The sequence below is a fragment of the Pelophylax lessonae genome, assembly GCF_965119305.1.
Source record: "Pelophylax lessonae genome assembly, chromosome: 1".
NCBI classification, from domain to species: domain Eukaryota; kingdom Metazoa; phylum Chordata; class Amphibia; order Anura; family Ranidae; genus Pelophylax; species Pelophylax lessonae.
This window is the reverse complement of record NC_138768.1, coordinates 222818980-222837465: the sequence shown is the minus strand read 5'-3', so window position 1 is coordinate 222837465 and position 18486 is coordinate 222818980. Positions and strand designations below refer to the sequence as shown.

Sequence of the window (18486 nt, the reverse complement as noted above, 5' to 3'; positions counted from 1 at the left end):
TCTAGAAGCTATGGTACCAATTACTGAAAATTGATCACACCAGATGTACTGATGGCCTATCTCCTTTCTTGAGGCCCTGAAATGTCAGGACAGTACAAATACCCCCCAAATGACCCCTTTTTGGAAAGTAGACAGTCCAAGGTATTTAGTAAGAGGCATGGTGAGTTTTTTGAAGTTATAATTTTTTCCCACAATTCTTGGGAAAATGAAGAAAACATTTTTTTTTCTTTTTTTTTCCCAAAACGTTGTCAATTTATAAGCTATTTCTAACACATAGCATGTACACAGCAAAAATGACACCCCAAAATTCATTCTGCTACTCCTTCTGAGTATGGTGATACCACATGTGTGAGACTTTTACACAGCCTGGCCACAAAAAGAGACTCCACGTCCAAGTAGCACCATAAGGCGTTTTAGGAGCATAAATACACATAAAACTTTCTTACTACCTATCACACTTTTCAAGGCCCTAGAGCAACAATACAATGGAAAAGTCCACAAAATTACCCCATTTTGGAAAGCAAACACTCCAACGTATATTCTATGAGGCATTATGGGTCCTTTGAACATGTCATTTTTTTCCACAAGTTTTTGGAAAATGTGGGAAAAAAATAAAAACTTTTTTTTTTACACAAAGTTGTCAATTTATAGGATATTCCTAACACATAGCATGTACATCGCAAAAATGACACCCCAAAATACATTCTGCCACTCCTCCTGAGTATGGCAATACCACATGTGTGAGACTTTTTCACAGCCTAGCCATATAGAGGGGCCTAAACATCCAAGGAGCATCATCATGCATCCTAGCCACTTGCCTAGGCCTATTTTTGACATTTGGTGTTTACAAGCTAAAATCAGTTGTTTTTGCTAGAAAACTACTTAGAACCCCAAAACATTATATATTTTTTTTTAGCAGAGACCCTAGAGAATAAAATGGAGATTATTGCAATATTTTTTATCACACCGTATTTGCGCAGCGGTCTTCCAAACGCAATTTTTTGGGAAAAAAATCACTTTTTTTAATTAAAAAATAAGAAACCAGTAAAGTTAGCCCAATTGTTTTCCATAATGTGAAAGATAATGTTACGCCGAGTAAATAGATACCCAACATGTCATGCTTCAAAATTGCGCACGCTCACAGAATGGTGACAAATTTTGGTACTTAAAAATCCCCATAGGAGACATTGTAAAAATTTCTACAGGTTGCTATCTTAGAGTTACAGAGGAGGTCTATGGCTCAAATTATTGCTCTTGCTCTAACGATCGCGACGATACCTCACATGTGTAGTTTGAACACTGTTTACATATGTGGGCGGGGTTTCCGTATGCGTTCGCTTCTGCACGCGAGCTCGCGGGGACACGGCGCTTTAATTTTTTTTTTTTTTTTTTTTTACTATTTATTTTATTTATTATTTTTTATTTTTACACTGTTTTTTTTTAAAAAAAAAAATTGATCATTTTTATTTCTATTGCAAGAAATGTAAACATTACTTGTAATAGAAAAAGGCACGACAGGACCTCTTTTTTGTGAGATCTGGGGTCAAAAAGTCCTCAGATCTCACAAGTACACTAAAAGATAGAAAAAATAAAAAAAAAAAAATAAAAAAAAAATTAAATAAAATGAAAAAAAAAAAAGGGACCTTTAAACTGGTTGCTAGGCAACGACGTTTGCCGTAGCTCCGGTCCTCCAAGACCATAGAGTCGAGTGAGGGCAAGCTTGCCCTCACTCGACATCCTGTCTGTGAGGATCTGGGACCGGATCGTTTTCCCCGCTGCCGGCGGGTCCGGTAAGCAGGGAAAAGGACCAGAATGCAGCGGGAGGGGGGGGGGCACCTCTTCCGCCACCCCGGAAGGGTGATCCCGCGGCGAATCTGCCGCTGGGACCACCCTTATCGGAAAGCCAACCGTCCACCGTTTAAAAAAATACCAGGGTTATGGCAGCTATCTGCTGCCATAACACCGGTATTTAGGTTTAAACGGACGACGTATGTTAACCTTTTTGGACTTAGACATGGTGGCTGTATGAAGGGTGACAGGTACTCGGGTACTTTGCTGGGCAGGTGACAGGTACTCTGGTACTGATGAGCAAGTGGCAGGTACTCGGGTACTCCGATAGGCAGGTGACAGGTACTCGGGTACTCTTATGGGCAGGTGACAGGCAGGTGATAGGTACTGATGAGTAGTACTGATACTGATAGGTGATACTGATACTGTACTGATGGGTACGGATGATCAGTACTGATACTAATAGGTGATAGGTACTGATGGGTACTGATGAGTACTGATGAGTAATGATGAGCAGGTGGCAAGTACTCGGGTACTTCAGGTGTCAGGTACTCTGATGAGCAGGTGGAAGGTACTCGGGTACTCTGTTGGGTAGGTGACAGGTACTCGGGTACTCCGATGACGGGTACTCAAAGTACCAGAGTACCTGTCATCAGAGTACCAGAGTACCTGTCATCAGAGTACCCGAGTACCTGTCACCAGCCCATCAGAGTACCTGTCATCAGAGTACCTGAGTACCTGTCACCAGAGTACCCGAGTACCTGTCACCAGAGTACCCGAGTACCTGTCATCAGAGTACCCGAGTACCCATCATCAGAGTACCCGAGTACCTGTCATCAGAGTACCCGAGTACCTGTCACCAGCCCATCAGAGTACCTGAGTACCTGTCATCAGAGTACCCGAGTACCCATCATCAGAGTACCCGAGTACCTGTCACCAGCCCATCAGAGTACCTGTCATCAGCCCATCAGAGTACCCGAGTACCTGTCATCTGAGTACCTGATGGGCTGGTGACAGGTACTCGGGTACTTTGATGGGCTAGTGACAGGTGCTCTTTATTGGGGGGGGGGGGCAATCAGTGTGGTTGGGGTGCACTATGATTGGTAACTAGCTGTTACCACAATCTCCTCCTCACACAGGATCAGTGTGTGAGGAGGAGAACACGGTGACAGCTAGTTACCGTGTTCTCTGATGACATTTGTGACCGGCTGTGATTGGACACAGCCGGTCACGTGGTAAAGAGCCAATTTCATTGGCTCTTTACCTAGATCGGGGATGGGCTCTGTCCGAGGGACGAGCCTCGTCCCCGATTGCCGCGCTGCGCGCCCCCGGGGGCGCGCATTAAGGAAGGAACGAGCGGCTCGCGCTGGAGCCGCTCATGTGATCGGCTGTGATTGACACAGCCGATCACGTGGTAAACAGCCAATTTCATTGGCTGTTTACCTTGATCGGGGTTGGGCTCAGTCCGAGGGACGAGCCTCACCCCCGATCGCCGCGCTGCGCGCCCCCGGGGGCGCGCAGTAGCGGGGAGATCCGGGCGCCGTCATATGACGTCGGCCCGGATCGAGAAAGGATTTGTGCCGACGTCATTTTACATGACGCGGTACGGAAGGGGTTAAATTCAGCAGAATGATGTTCTTCATGAAGCAATCAACACATCTTATCTTTAATAAATAATTACTTTGAAGAAATAAAAGTAATTTATGGAAAACATACAGTATCTCACAAAAGTGAGTACACCCCTCACATTTTTGTAAATATTTTAATATAACTTTTCATGTGACAACACTGAAGAAATGACAGTTTGCTACAATCTAAAGTAGTGAGTGTACAGCTTGTATAACAGTGTAAGTTTGCCTTCTCCTCAAAATAAATCAACACAGCCATTAATGTCTAACCCCTAAGTGAAAATGTCCCAATTAGCCATTTTCCCTCCCTGTTGTCATGTGACTCGTTAGTGTTACAAGGTCTCAGGTGTGAATGGGGAGCAGGTGTGTTAAATTTGGTGTTATCTCTCTCACTCTATCATACTGGTAACTTGAAGTTCAACATGGTACCTCATGGCAAAGAACTCTGAGGATCTGAAAAAAAGAACTGTTGCTCTATATAGAGATGGCCTAGTCTATAAGAAGATTGCCAAGACCCTGAAACTGAGCTGCAGCATGGTGGCCAAGACCATACAGAGGTTTAACAGGACAGGTTCCACTCACAACAGGCCTCACCATGGTCGACCAAAGAAGTTGAGTGCAAGTGCTCAGCGTCATATCCAGAGGTTGTCTTTAGGAAATAGACGTATGAGTGCTGCCAGCATTGCTGCAGAGGTTGAAGGGGTGGGGGGGGTCAGCCTGTCAGTGCTCAGACCATACGCTGCACACTGCATCAAATTTTTCTGCATGGCTGTCGTCCCAGAAGGAAGCCTCTTCTAAAGATGATGCACAAGAAAGACTGCAAACAGTTTGCTGAAGACAAGCAGACTGAGGGCATGGATTACTGGAACCATGTCCTGTGGTCTGATGAAACCAAGATAAACTTATGTGGTTCAGATGGTGTCAAGCGTGTGTGGTGGGACCAGGTGAGGAGTACAAAGATTAGTGTGTCTTGCCTACAGTCAAGCATGGTGGTGATAGTGTCATGGTCCGGGGCTGCATGAGTGCTGTTCATTGAGAGAACCATGAATGCCAATATGTACTGTGACATACTGAAGCAGAGCATGATCCCCTCACTTCAAAGACTGGGCCGCAGGGCAGTATTCTAACATGATAACAACCCCTAACACACCTCCAAGAGGACCACTGCCTTGCTAAAGAAGCTGAGAGTAAAGGTGATGGCCTAGCCGAGCATTTCTCCAGACCTAAACCCTATTAAGCATCTGTGGGGCATCCTCAAACGGAAGGAGGAGGTGCGCAAGGTCTCTAACATCCAACAGCTTCATGATGTCGTCATTGGGAAGAGGACTCCATTGGCAACCTATAAAGCTCTGGTGAACTCCAAGCCCAAGAGGGTTAAGGCAGTGCTGGAAAATAATGGTGGCCACAAAAAATATTGACACATTTGGATACATTTTTACTTTTTCATTTAGGGGTGTACTCACTTTTGTTGCCAGTGGTTTAGACATTAATGGTTGTGTGTTGAGTTATTTTGAGGGGACAACAAATTTGCACTGTTATACAAGCTGTACACTCACTACTTTACATTGTAGCAAAGTGTCATTTCTTCAGTGTTGTCATATGAAAAGATATAATAAAATATTTACAAAAATGTGAGGGGTGTACTCACTTTTGTGAGATACTGTATGTGAACTAATACAATCAGAGGCTAATGTGTGTGTAAATAAATTAGTTGTAGCAAGAGGCACAATTGTCATATTATATATATATGAATACAATGTCCTGAGGAAAAGGGGGTTCAAAGAGTATAAAATGGGACACATTCCTAGTGAGAAGGTATATACTCTGAAGAGACTGATCACAGGGTTGCACTGATGGAGACAGGGCTTAACACATCAGTAGTGCCAGAACATAGCCATAAATATCTACACTAAGGTCAAGGTCCTTTGCTGCTGCAGTTTACAATCATAGGTTATAAAATATTTTGACGACGAATCAAGAAAATTATACAGCAAAACGTCAAGCTATCTGTCCAAAATGTTGCTTTCAAAAAGGAAACACGTATAGTGTTTTCCCCTGTATTATGTTCAGTACCAAAAGCATAATTTGAGCCAAGTATTTTATGGCTAGGACCATATTTAATTATTATTTGCAAAATATTGGGAAACCACAATAAATTCTATTTAAGTTAATTTCAAGGAAAATTTTAGGCCTCAAATATGTGGGATTTTAGTGTCAGCTGTGGCAAGCTGTTTGCATTCACGGGGTAATCACTTAATTCGTACCTAGCCACAAGTAATCACTCCGTTCATACAGGTTGAGCATCTGCACCCCCCTGTGAATCAAACCGCAGGATAATGCTAGATTCTTGATGCATCTGGCACTAAAATACTGGTTAAATGAGGACCTAGGCTTGCTTTATGCTGGTTTATATTCTAACTGCCAAGTGAATAGCCCCACAACTCTTAAAATATAAGAAAGCAGCTCTGGCTCCTATACTCACCCCATCTCCAGCACTATCCCCCCTCAAAGACTCCCCTGCTCACCGATCTAGCACCTGTTCTCTTCTGGGTTGAATGACTCCCAATATCACTTAAATCACTTCCTGCAAACTCAGGAATTCAAGGCTCTGCCCCTGCCCTTGGGTCACAGAAAAATGCCACCTTATCATGTTGCACCACTTACTGCAGAATTTAGTACCTATGCACCACCAGAGTAAGAAAAGGGTGAGGAAGACAAGACAATGTGGCTGAACAAGGCAAGTAAATCTTTTTTTTTAAGGTGCAGTGGCTACTATGGAGGGGGGGGGGGGGGGGGTCGGACCCAAGTCCAGAGTTAAGCTTTAGAGTGACAATGAGCACTCCGTATATGGCTTCATTCACACGGGCAGCTGGGGGAGGACAGTTTGTTAAATGCCGCCTTTGGAAGCATGCTCTCTGCACTGGCTACATACAAACTGGTTGATAAGTTGTGACCAGTTTGCATGCAGCCAGAAATTCTGCAGAAACATCGTCCCTAAACGCACATGATCTGCATCCAGGCTAAGTCAGAGCCTCGATTAGATTGTAATTGTTCAGATAAGCAGTTACATGCAAACAGCTGTGGTGTCTGGCAATGATGATCAAATCGGACAGCTGCCTTTGTTCCCACACAATGTGTGCATGTAACTCAGCCAGGAAAAACTAACAGATTCTCACTAGTGGATGCCACTGGCTGCTCGTGTGAGCAGCACAATGGTGCTTTAAAAATGTTTCAATGAAAGTGCTTTAAAGCTTTGCAAAAGCTTGCTGTACACACTACTTTTATGCAAGATTTTTTGCCCCATTGATATATGAGCGTCACATAAATGCACGTTTTTTTCTGCACAATACACAGGGCAGCCCATTTAGATTAAGTAGCTCCCACACCTATTAAGAGCGTTGAGCTTAGTTTGCACTTCTGTTATGTGTTGCTGGCAGCATTTGGGGTGCCATTAACAATTAATGGCAAGCACAAGTATGAATGCAGCCTAAAAGTCAAACCCACCTATAATGAACACATTAGAGGAGGATGCTGAGAAGTTTACTCATCCCACAATATTAATACCTAATTTGAAATCTGAACAGATCCAGGATTCGTTTTTTTGGTGGATTTTCAATTTTGCTAAGAGTACATACAATAGTAAATGAAAATCAGCATGAAAACTAAACCAATAACGATTGGAAAAAAAAATTAAGTACGGTCTGTGCTGCTGCAGCCCTTTAAAACTAACCTAATTGCTAGGCAAACCTCCTTCTGGATTTCCGGGCAAATTTGGTCCTTTGGTGCCATAAGCAGCTGCCATAGTAATAAACCAGCCCTGCGGATCGTCTCTCTGTTCCTCTCCGTTTGAGGGTTCAGGAAAAACTTAAACACAACCTAAAAAAAGAGCATGCCCATAGTTTAATTGTTCAACTAATTTTCAAGAAACAATTGTATAATTCTTAAACTAAACTCCCAGGTAGGTGTTAAAGCACATTTAGGCCTTAGTTACATGGGAGTACTTATACTGTACATTCACCTGTGCGAAGGGCTGTCTTTGCATCCTGTGCATCCGCAAGCAGGCATTCTCATTCATGTCTATTGGGACACAGCGGCTGTACAGACACAGTCCCTGGTCCAAATTTGACAGCCACACTAACAGCATGCAGTTGACATGTGATAAACATCTTTCCTACAAATCGCTGAGAACACAAAGGATCAATCCCCATAACACAAGTTTTCCCAGCAAGCTTAAAGCAGGTGTAGACCGCTGCACTTTTTTTTTTTTTTTTACTTACCTGCAAGGCAAAGGCATAAAGGTATGCATTGCATTGCATACTAGCACATTATGTTAAACTTACCTGAAAACGCAGCGTTCAAGTGAAGTGATCGCTGGAAGCAGCATCCATCTATAATCAGTCTTTCTTCCGGGCTCCGGCTCTGTGACTGGGCAGAGCAGCGATGATGTTACTCTCCCGCATACGCGTGGGAGCGGCCAGTCACGGCGCAATACTCAGAAGAACGGCACGGACGGCAGTTCCTTCAGAGCGCATGCGCCAGTGACCTAACTGGCTGCTAGGTCAATAAATATCTCCTAAACTGTGCATGTTTAGGATATATTTACACTACCTATAGGTAAGCCTTAATATAAACATTAAATGATTAGATGGAAGTTTATTTTAGAAAGGGATAAATGAGATAGGCCTACTCTTTGTTTCCAAGGAAATAAAAGAAGAAATTGGCCAGGGGTTAGAGCTTACTTGCTTAACCACATAACAGATATACTGCGGCAGGCAGTCGCTGCTGGGCAAAGTAACGTAGGGGTACGTCACTCGCTCAGCCGCCTGGAGGAGGTGAGCGCACGCGTGCGAGTGACCGGCGGCTCCGATGTCCGCCGCTCACTCGCGATCTCCTGCAGGAGAGGGAGAAGAAAGACAGACGGCTGATGTAAACACAGCCTTCTGTCATTCTCCCTGATGTAAGTGCACAGACTATACGATCCTGCTATGCAAGATCGTATGTCTCTGTGGTTACATCACAAGCCATGCCCCCCCACAGTTAGAATCACACCCCTAGGGACACACTTAACCCCTTGATCACCAATAAAGTTAACCCCTTCCCTGCCAGTGTCATTTTGACAGTAACAGTGCATATTTATAGTACTGATTACTGTAGTAATGTCACTGGTACTGATTACTGTAGTAATGTCACTGGTACTCCCAAAAGTGTCAAAAATGTCAGTCAGGGGTCCGATCTGTCCTCCACAATGTCGCAGTCCCGCAAAAAAAACCAAAAAAAAAACACGCAGATCGCCGCCATTACTAGTAAAAAAAAAAAAAAAAAAAATAAAAATGACAAATCTTTTCCGTAGTTAGTAAACAAATTAACTTTTGAGCAAACCAATCAAAATACGCTTATTGCGATTTTTTTTTTACCAAACATATGTAGCAGAAAACAAATTGGTCTAAAATGTTAAAAAATTTTGATTTTTACTTTTTTTTTTTTTTTTGGGAATTTCATATAAAAAAAATGTGAAAAATATTGTTATTTTTTCAAAATTGTCTTTTTTTTTTTTTTAAAGCGCAAAAAATAAAAAATCACAGAGGTGATCAAATACCACCAAAAGAAAGCTCTATTTGTGGGGAAAAAAAGAAAGTCAATTTTGTTTGGGTACAGCGTCGCACGACCGCGCAATTGTCCGTTAAAGTCATGCAGTGCCGAATCACAAAATAGGGCCTGGTCTTTGAGGAGCCAAATCTTCCGGGGCTTAAGTGGTTAAGACCAATCTAAAGTCTACCTGAACACTTCACAGAACAAAAAATATCATTATTAAAATCATTAATAAAAACAGTTTACCTGAAATACCACAAGGATGCAACGGATGATACATTTATCCCCGTTGACCATAGCTTTCTCCATGATGTCACATATGCTACTTAGATGGTGTGATTCAATTGGATGCTGTTTACCCAGGAACGTTGTTATTGGTAAGTTATTGCTGTTAGCCAAGAGATTGAGCTGGTGAATACACATGGCTCCAACATGATGAAGTAGTTGGTTTATAACCTCATTTGTGGTGACAGCCTCCCCTGAAAAAGTGAAAGGAAAGGTTACATAGGCTAAATGGTTTAAGACATAGCCAACAAGTCAACTGCTACGATTTCTTATGATTGTTCCTTTCCTATAAAACCATTTTATTACTTCATTAAGGAGCTCCAAACAAATATTCCTCAGGGAAGATGTATTGAAGTCATAGGTGCAACATACATAAATAAGGTTTCTTGCCCTGACCACAAACTGAGTTGGGATGGCTGATAGCAGGGGGGGTATTGGACCAGTGGGACAGCCCCCATAGGTGTGTCTATGTAAATTACTTTGTTTTTAAGGCTCCATGTACACGGGACGTTGTTAAAAGTCCCTTTGAATGCTGGAATTTTTAGGACGTTTGAAACGTCCGTTCAGTCGCGTTTGTACCCGCGTTTAGCGGGCGTTTAGCAGCGTTTGTGTTTAGAACCGTTCCTAGAGGTCAAAAAAGTTATTCCCCTTTAAAATGGAAAAACGCGAACGCTAGACGCGGGTCATCGCGTTCGGACGCGTTTGTGCGTTTGAAACGCCGGGAAACACACGTTCGAACGCAAATAATTGCGTTCTAAAAAAAGTCCCTGAACGCAACTGCCTGCAAATGACTGTAAACGACCCAGTGTACATGGACAGATAAGATAAAATGTAGATAGGTTCAGGGGCTTCTGAAAAAAACGCCCAACAGCTCCTAAACGGCCATTTCCAGCGTCCCGTGTACATGGAGCCTAACAAGTCTTATGCCTAGCTTGCTCCTATGGATAAGAGGTCAATACCCATTGGTGAAGACTGAATGAGTGGGCGGCGACTGTCAGAGGATGTAAGAGAAATAAGGTTTCTTGCCCTGACCAGTCAGTACAAAATGGCCAACAGCTAATCCTAATACACCAAAGCTTAACTCCAGCCTTAGCTTGAGCCTTGAACGGTTGTACAGGCCCCTCTCCTGTAAGGAGATTGTTTACTCTGATTCTACTACACATTCCTATCTTCTCGCAGGCTGCATTAGAAGTTGCGTCAAGTTAGACATTAGGCATCAGCCTGTCTCACTTTCTGGCTGGAGGACTCTCAGCATCATCTAAATCTTTCCTTCCCAGTCTCACTTTTCCTGGCCCACCACGATCTTCTATGCATTCAAATTACTTTAATCAGGGAGGCTCAGAATTACATGTGAGCATTACCAAGGAAGTCTGCATAAAACATGTCACCTGACTAGTAATGTCCAGTTCTCTGGACTAACATCCACCTATCGAGGCATTTTCTTATATTTACTTAACTATTACAAGATCCAGTTCTACTTGCTTCCTGTCTGCTAAAACATTGTTACAAGGACATAAAGTGAAAAAACAATCTCTCTAACACAGTTCTGGATAACAATAAAAATCTCCCCCCCCAAAAAATGGCTTTATATGCACTTGAATTTCCATATCAATTCTTGATTTAAATTGATACCCACTACATGATAGAACAAACAGAGAAAAATCTCAGCCACTGCACACCTTACAAACCCGCCGTGTAATACATGTTGGCGGCCTCAGCCTAACTCCATCCAGGCTACACCCCTCGACATGTTTCTCCCACCCCCACAGGGCTTAGTCCTTGGGCAAAAACTTGTCGGGCATATGGCCATGATGGAGTTAGGCTAAGGCTGCTATCACGTATTACACGCTTTGATCTTGATGATGTCAGGACCCTAGTCCATCACCTACAGGACACTAGCCAAAAACTGGTATCTCAGAGTAGGGTAATAGGTGTTCTAATAGCTTTGCCAGTGTCCAATTACCTGAGTGCAGCAGCCAAGAACCAAACATGGCACTACCTGCCTGGAGTTCGCATGTTCTCCCTATGCCTGCGTGGGCTTCCTCTCACACTCCAAAGACATGCCGGTAGGTAATTGGCTCCTGCCTAAATTAGCATTAGTATGTATATGTAGGAATGTGAGCTAGGGACCTTAGGGTAAATAACTAACCCAAGGGTCTATGAATATCCAAGCCAGGGATCTTCAAACTACGGCCCTCCAGATGTTGCGGAACTACACATTTCATGAGGCATTGTAAAACTCTGACATTCACAGACATGACTAGGCATGATGGGAATTGTAGTTCTTGAACCACTAGAGGGCCATAGTTTGAGGACCCCTGTGCTATACAATTAGGTTATTTGGAACCTTAAAAATTACAGATATTTATTAGCTCTCACAGAGGTCACAGTACTCCCCCTGACCATTCTTTTTCAGACATTATCAAGGATCAGCATCTTTATCCTAGATTGTGTCATCTTTATCCTAGACTGAGATGTTGGCCCAAAGATGACACAATCATGTAAATGTGGGAGTCTATGCAGTTCTTTGTTATTTTCCCAAATGTTTAACATAAATTAGCCCCCCTGTTGCAGCCTCTCACCCTGAGATTTTCTACAAATTACAGTGTAATCACCTGCCAAGAAATGGATACAACAAGATATTATCTATTATCATTGCGTTGGCCTCTATTTTGTTCGAATTGCCTCAATCCCCCCGTCCAATGACAGTTTCCCTAATGGGAGTTGCCAAGGATTAACTATGAAGTCAGTGAAAGTCAGGCCTCAGTAACAATGTGAGACTAAATCAGAGAAGAGCATAGACAAGACTTAATTTGAAAACAGGTAATGGCAGATATTGTGATGTGTCTGTTCTTTGTGAGGACCTTTTCTATTAAAATTCCACAAAAGGTTCACGTCAAAATTTTCTGTATCAGGCAAAACACAATATTCTGTGGATCTCAAATATATGTACCAGTAATACAGTAGCTGACCTTTTATTCCTTTTTTGGAAAAGTGTCAAAATGGCTATGGTCACAAACATCCCATGTATGACACTTTCTGGTAAATGCACACATGACTAGTGACAATGCCTTAAACCAGGGGTGTCCAACCTGCTGCCCAAGATGGCTATGAATGCAGCTCAACACAAAATCGTAAACTTATTTATAAAATGTTGATTTTTAGGGGAATTTTTAAAGAAAACGTGTTTACATTTGAAAACACATGCAGCCAATAAAAATTGGACAGGGTCTTTACAATCACACCTTATTCATGTCATCAGTTTTTGGCAGCACCTATATTTGTGATCACCTGTTTTCAAGGATGAAGCACAGGAAGGGAAAAATAGATCCAAAATATCTGACTAGCACAGGGCCGTCTTTAAGGCAGGGCAAAAGGGGCAGCTGCCTCGGGCCCAGTCATTGTTGTGGGGCCTAAAGCAGCTGCCCTTTGAGCCCGCACTGCCAGAGAATAGTTGATAAGTGGATTTGGGAGGGCCCAAGAAAATGTTTGCCCAGGGTCCAATCAATAATAAAGACTGCCACCTTGAGAATTCATTGAGAATGGCAACTACTTCCATCCAACCAGATACTGATGTGTTCATTTATCAAAGACAGTGTCCAATATCACACTAGTTTTATGTTGCCCTGATTTACTTTACAATAAAAAATATTACAAAAAAAAAAATGATGTGTTATTACTCAGATAGGTACATTATCTATATCAGTGATCGTTAACTTGGGATCTGTCTGACTTTTTCTGCTTATCCACTATCCTTATTGTTAGTATATTTAAGTGTGGCCCAAAACATTTACTCCTCTTACATGGTGGCCCAGGAAGGTCAAAAGGTTGGACACCCCTGCGGCTTAGACTTTCTGCACTGACATACTTTGGATTAGCAATGCCCTGCTACTAAGGACAGTGGAAACCATGTTGTTCAAACTTTGAAAGGAATGTTATTTTCAGCTGCTCTGTAAGAATCTTCTTTTACCTACAATGATTTAAGATACCAATTATGTAACTGACTCCCTCAAGGTAAAAAAAAGCCTCTTCTCCCAGGGTTAGTATAACCAGACGCAGTTCTAAATCCAGTCAGAAGCCCAGAACACACAGGCCGAATGTCGGATGGCATCAGCTGGATCAATAGAAACCGGTCGACATTCGGCCCGTGTGTGCTGCAGCCAGGCCGGCTTCTGTGAAAGGGTCATGACAGGAAAAGTCTGACGATCGGCTTCCGATCAGCGCGAGTGCTGACCAGAGTGTTTTGCCGATCAGAACACAATAGAACAGCGGAGGAGGTAGCTGTACTAACATTGGTTAGTTAGTACATCGGCTCCTCCGGATTTTTTCGTTCAGTCCTGCTGGGTTGAAAAAAAAAAAAAAATACTAGTGTGTACTAGCCTTAAAGCTGGCCATATATTATAAAATTTTCCTATTCAATTTCCTTTAGATTTACCTTGAACTACGTAGTGCAGGGGCCTGTCTGATAGCATACAAATTGAAAGGGTTTAGGTTTAGCCTCATATTATATGGTTTTGGTAACTAAGGGAAGATTGTACAAGAGAATTGTATAATATATTGCCAGCCTTACATTCTTACCCAGTTCTGCACAAACTCTTCCTAGAATATTTTATGCTGATGCAAAATAACTTCTCTGGTTTAGAGGGAGAAAACAGTTGCATCTGGAGCGAAGCACATAAGCCCGGAATGATAGTGCGGTGATCACTAAACGAGCTGACACAAATACTACTAAAAATGAATGGTAACCACTGGACTCAATATAGAGATAACAGAGCAAAAGGTACCAATGTTTAAGCAATCAATAAACCTTACCTTTTGGGTCAGCAATGATGTGAGTAACCCCTAATCGCTGACAAACCACATGGAAGGCCTGGTTCCCTGGATTACACCACTGATCAATGTAATCATTGGAACAGGTCCAGATCATGTTATTCATAGTATCATAGCAAGCTCCTGCAAAACACACACAAACAAAAAAAAAATCAAATCATTAAAGCACAACTATTGCTAAAACTTTTTTATATTTCAGGACGACATGGTTGAAATATAACTATCAGATGGGCAGGTGTCACTGGGATGAAAAGTGAGGGGATAGCTAATTTTTCACACAAACAGCCTTAAATACACTTTTTAGTAGACAGAGAAAGATGTAATGGTCGTGTGTACTAGGCACATTAATAGCTGTATGTGTAGCAGCCATTTTGTTCACTTCAGTCTGGAAAACCCTAATAAAAATGTCTGACTTGCACACTTGAGTGACAGGAGTTTTAACAGATACCTACAGCTATATCTATAACCATTTTGGAGCAAATTACATGCTGCACAATAATATGCAGGATAGCCGGCTGTAACCTACAAATATTCAGAGATTTGAATACTTATAGAAAACTATATCTGGGACTTGGTCATAAACGTGGTGCCATCCCACCAACCACACCTTAGACCAGATGATTGCTCAGATGGTCTCTGTCACCACCCCCCTTGATGTGAAGAAAAGTGGAATGCATCCATATTTTGGCAGCTCTCATGTACCATCAAGCAAAAGATGACCTGTCAAGTTAGGAGAGCCAATAGATCACCTTGCTCACATACTAAACGTCTGCTGAAACAGGACTTGCAAGTATTCTTCATTTTTCACCGCTTTATCTTCTGTGCTTGCAGTCTCTATTTCTTTGTAATATCTTTTTTTGTACATATTTTATTTACACCATTTGTTTTACGTTTTTATTATTAAACAATTATTTTAAAAGTGTTAAAATTATTTCTATATATGCTAATGAAAACAAAAAGAACCTGTGTCTTATGAATATGAATATACCTATCTGTGGTGACAGCGTGTGTACAGATGTTTATTTTTTATAACCGTTTTTGCTAAGCTTGTGAAATGTTCTTGCTGGCTTTCGGTAAAGCGGGTGGTGGTAGTTTAAAGGGTTAACTGCTTCATTACCTTAACCCAGTGACAATTACTCTCAGTCTGTTGTCACTTAGATTGTGAACCCGCAAGCTGAAAAATCATTGTGCAGGGCGCAGCTTAGAGTGTCATTGTTGCATAACTGACAGCGGGGAGTGATGCCGACTAGTCTTTTGACACGAGTTGGTGAGAAGGGCAGTGGTCTGGCCACGCATATCATCACAGTAGAGTTTATACCTCACCTATTTAATGCTGTAAACTCCACTTACACTATTTCCTCTTAGTTTCTGTCCCGGTTGGTGTGTGTCACCAGGACAGGAAGTGAGGGCAATCTTTACAATGGCAATCCAAACAGCAGACAAGGCTTATAATTATGCCCCACTCCTGGCTTACAACTAAGTAAAAAAGGGCAATTATGAAGGTGACTAAACACCATATAAAATAGTCTTAGCTAAAATGTCTTACCAAGTCCAGTTACTAGTGCTCCACGTCCAAGAGAGCTGCCAGCAGCATCAATGAGGTCGGCTCGGTTTGTGAACTGCCCATCAGAAATGTTAAACACCAGACTGGAAGCAAGAACTGCAACAGAGATGTGATGATTTAGCTCATATGAAAAAGCAGAACTCTTGGAGAACATGCAGTATTTTCAGATCACGACAAACTTATTGTTGGTTTATAAAAATGAAACATGTGAAGACTCATTGAAAAACCCTAACAAAAAACTTATAACAGGGTACATGTTATACGACAAATCGACAAGGCACCAGTTTTTCCTTTTTCATTAAAAAGTACTCCCTATATGTAATATATTTATTATTGGTACCTAGTAATGGGCAAAAATATTGGCACCTCTGCATTTTTGTCAGATAATGCGCCACTTTGCCCAGAAAATCGATGCAATTACAAATGTTTAGGCATTTTTATTTCTTTTGTTTTTATTGGTATGACACAAAAAAAGTGGAGAAACAAAAAGCCAAATCACACATTCCACGCAAAACTCCAAAAATGGACTGGACAAAACTATTGGCGCTCTCAAAATTGTAAGAAATTCCAAGCTTGTGATGCTCCTGTATTTTGCAATTAAATTCACCTGTATGAACTAACAGATGCTGACAATATAGAAATCACACCTGTAACCAGTTAAAATGAGGAAACAATTTAGTTAACCTTTCTGTTGTGTGTCTCTGAGTGCCACATGAAGCATGGAGAAGAGAAAGAGCAGCAAAGAATTGTCTGAGGGTTTGATAACAGAAGTTGTGGAAAAGCATGGACAATCTCAAGGTTACAAGTCTATCTCCAGAGATCTTAATGTTCCTGTGTCCACTGTGCACAACATTGTCATGAAGATTACAGCCCATGGCACTGTAGCCTATCTTCCTGGACGCGGACGAAAGAAAAAAATTGATCAAAGAGTTTGCCAAAACGTACTTTTTGGGAGAATGTGCTGTTGACAGACTAAACAAAATGACAGCTTTTTGGTGAAAGCCCATCATTCTACTGTTTTCAGAAAAAGAAATGATGCCTTTAAAGAAAAGAATACAGTCCCTACAGTCAAACATGGTGGAGGTTCACTGATGTTTTGGGGGTTGCTTTGCTGCTTTAGGCACTGGATGTCTTGACTGCGTGAATGGCATTATGAAATCTGAAGACTAAGAATTCTGGGGCGCAAGGTAGGGCCAAGTGTCAGAAAGTTGGGTCTCCGTCAGCGATAATGGGTCTTACAGCGGGACCCAAAGCACTTGCCAAAAAGCACCCAAAAATGGTTTAAGACAAAGTGCTGGAGAGTACTGAACTGGTTAGCAATTAGTCCAGATCTAAATCCCATAGAGCATCTGTGGAGAGATGTCCACAAAAGGAAAGGAAAAGAAACCCTTCCAATCTGAGAGACCTGGAGCAATTGGCGAAAGAACAGTGGTCCAAAATTCCAGCAGAGAGGTGTAAGAAACTGACTGATGGTTACAGGAAACTATTGATTTCTAGAGGTGCGTGGAATGGAAACTTTGATGCCAAAACCGAAAATGCAAGATGCACTTGGCTGAAAATGGTAGTTTTTAAAAAATATTTATGTTTTTATATTCGACTTTTAAATTAATATCAATTTAAATGAATATGAATTTGTCGGCCATTATTAGCACCTTTAGCGAATGAAAAGCTCAAGAAAAATGTATCCCGTTAAAAATGTCATGTATGTCTTTACACTGGTCCGTTGCGCTTCTGTTGTGGTGTTAAAAATCTAGCTTGTTGCTATTTTTGGTCAGTTAAAAAAAACTGCACCAAAAAGGCACCTTCCCGTTAAATGCATTAAAAATGCAGCAAGAATGCATCATTAACGCACTCGTGTTATGTTTTTGAACTACATGACCTATGAAAAACAGGCCATAAGTACAGTAAAATGGTGAAAAAAAATCAGCGCAAAATTGCAGTCAGATCACAGTAAAATCGCCATAAATTCTCGATAAAATCGTTGTGCATTTATGGCAAAATCTTGTGCGTTTTCAACGCCATTGTCTGCACCTTTTCCTCTTATCCGCAAAATGCCGAAAACACCATTTTTGGCTATGTTTCGGCAGCCGAAATTTCGGTGCATCTCTATTGATTTCAGTTATTTGCTCCATTTTTGCAGTTTTGCGTGGAATGTGTCAGATTTTGGCTTTTGTTTCTCCACTTTTTTGTGTCATACCAATACAAACAAAAGAAATAAACATGAGAATGCCTAAACATTTGTAATTTTAACAATTTTCTGGGCGAAGTGGTGCATTATCTGACAGAAATGCAGGGGTGCCAATATTCTGACTGTATATAGCACTGTCAATTTATGTAGTGCTTTACACATATATATTGTACATTCACATTAGTCCCTGCCCTCAAGGAGCTTGCAATCTAATTAGTCCCTACTCACATTCATACATACAGTACACATACTAGGATTATCAAATTTTGAATCTAGACAACTCCACCCAAAGATAATCTGTTGGGATAATTCCCTAAAGTTGACTATAAATAGGCAAACCATTCATGAAGTTTTACAACAAGATGAGAGAAAGTTATGCCATAGTAGCTACTGTGAAATGTGAACAACCTACATCATTTTCTACTGGCTCTTTCATATTATATCATATTTAAACCAGCTATACCTCCCTCCAACACCACAGTAAAGAGAAGAGAGAATGGAAGAATTAAACATCGGTGCAAGCACAAGCATGCGCCACTCTTATAAACATAAAAGATGGCGCAAGCTCCTTTGTTAATTAGGAGTGATCAGTTCTCGGTTTTGCTGTGTTTGTG

General features: G+C 41.6%; 1 protein-coding gene across 2 annotated transcripts in view; it reads right to left on the bottom strand.

Annotated features, from left to right (window-relative positions):
* HECTD4 (HECT domain E3 ubiquitin protein ligase 4) overlaps nt 1–18486 on the bottom strand; it is a 335164-nt gene that overhangs the window by 200679 nt on the left and 115999 nt on the right. For both annotated transcript variants that reach the window (XM_082265115.1, XM_082265116.1), the window contains exons 10-13: nt 15667–15780; nt 14103–14243; nt 9252–9484; nt 7147–7292 (exon numbers count right to left, since the gene is read on the bottom strand). In XM_082265115.1, coding sequence (XP_082121241.1) covers nt 7147–7292; nt 9252–9484; nt 14103–14243; nt 15667–15780 — 634 coding nt within the window. The remainder of the gene's footprint in view (nt 1–7146; nt 7293–9251; nt 9485–14102; nt 14244–15666; nt 15781–18486) is intronic.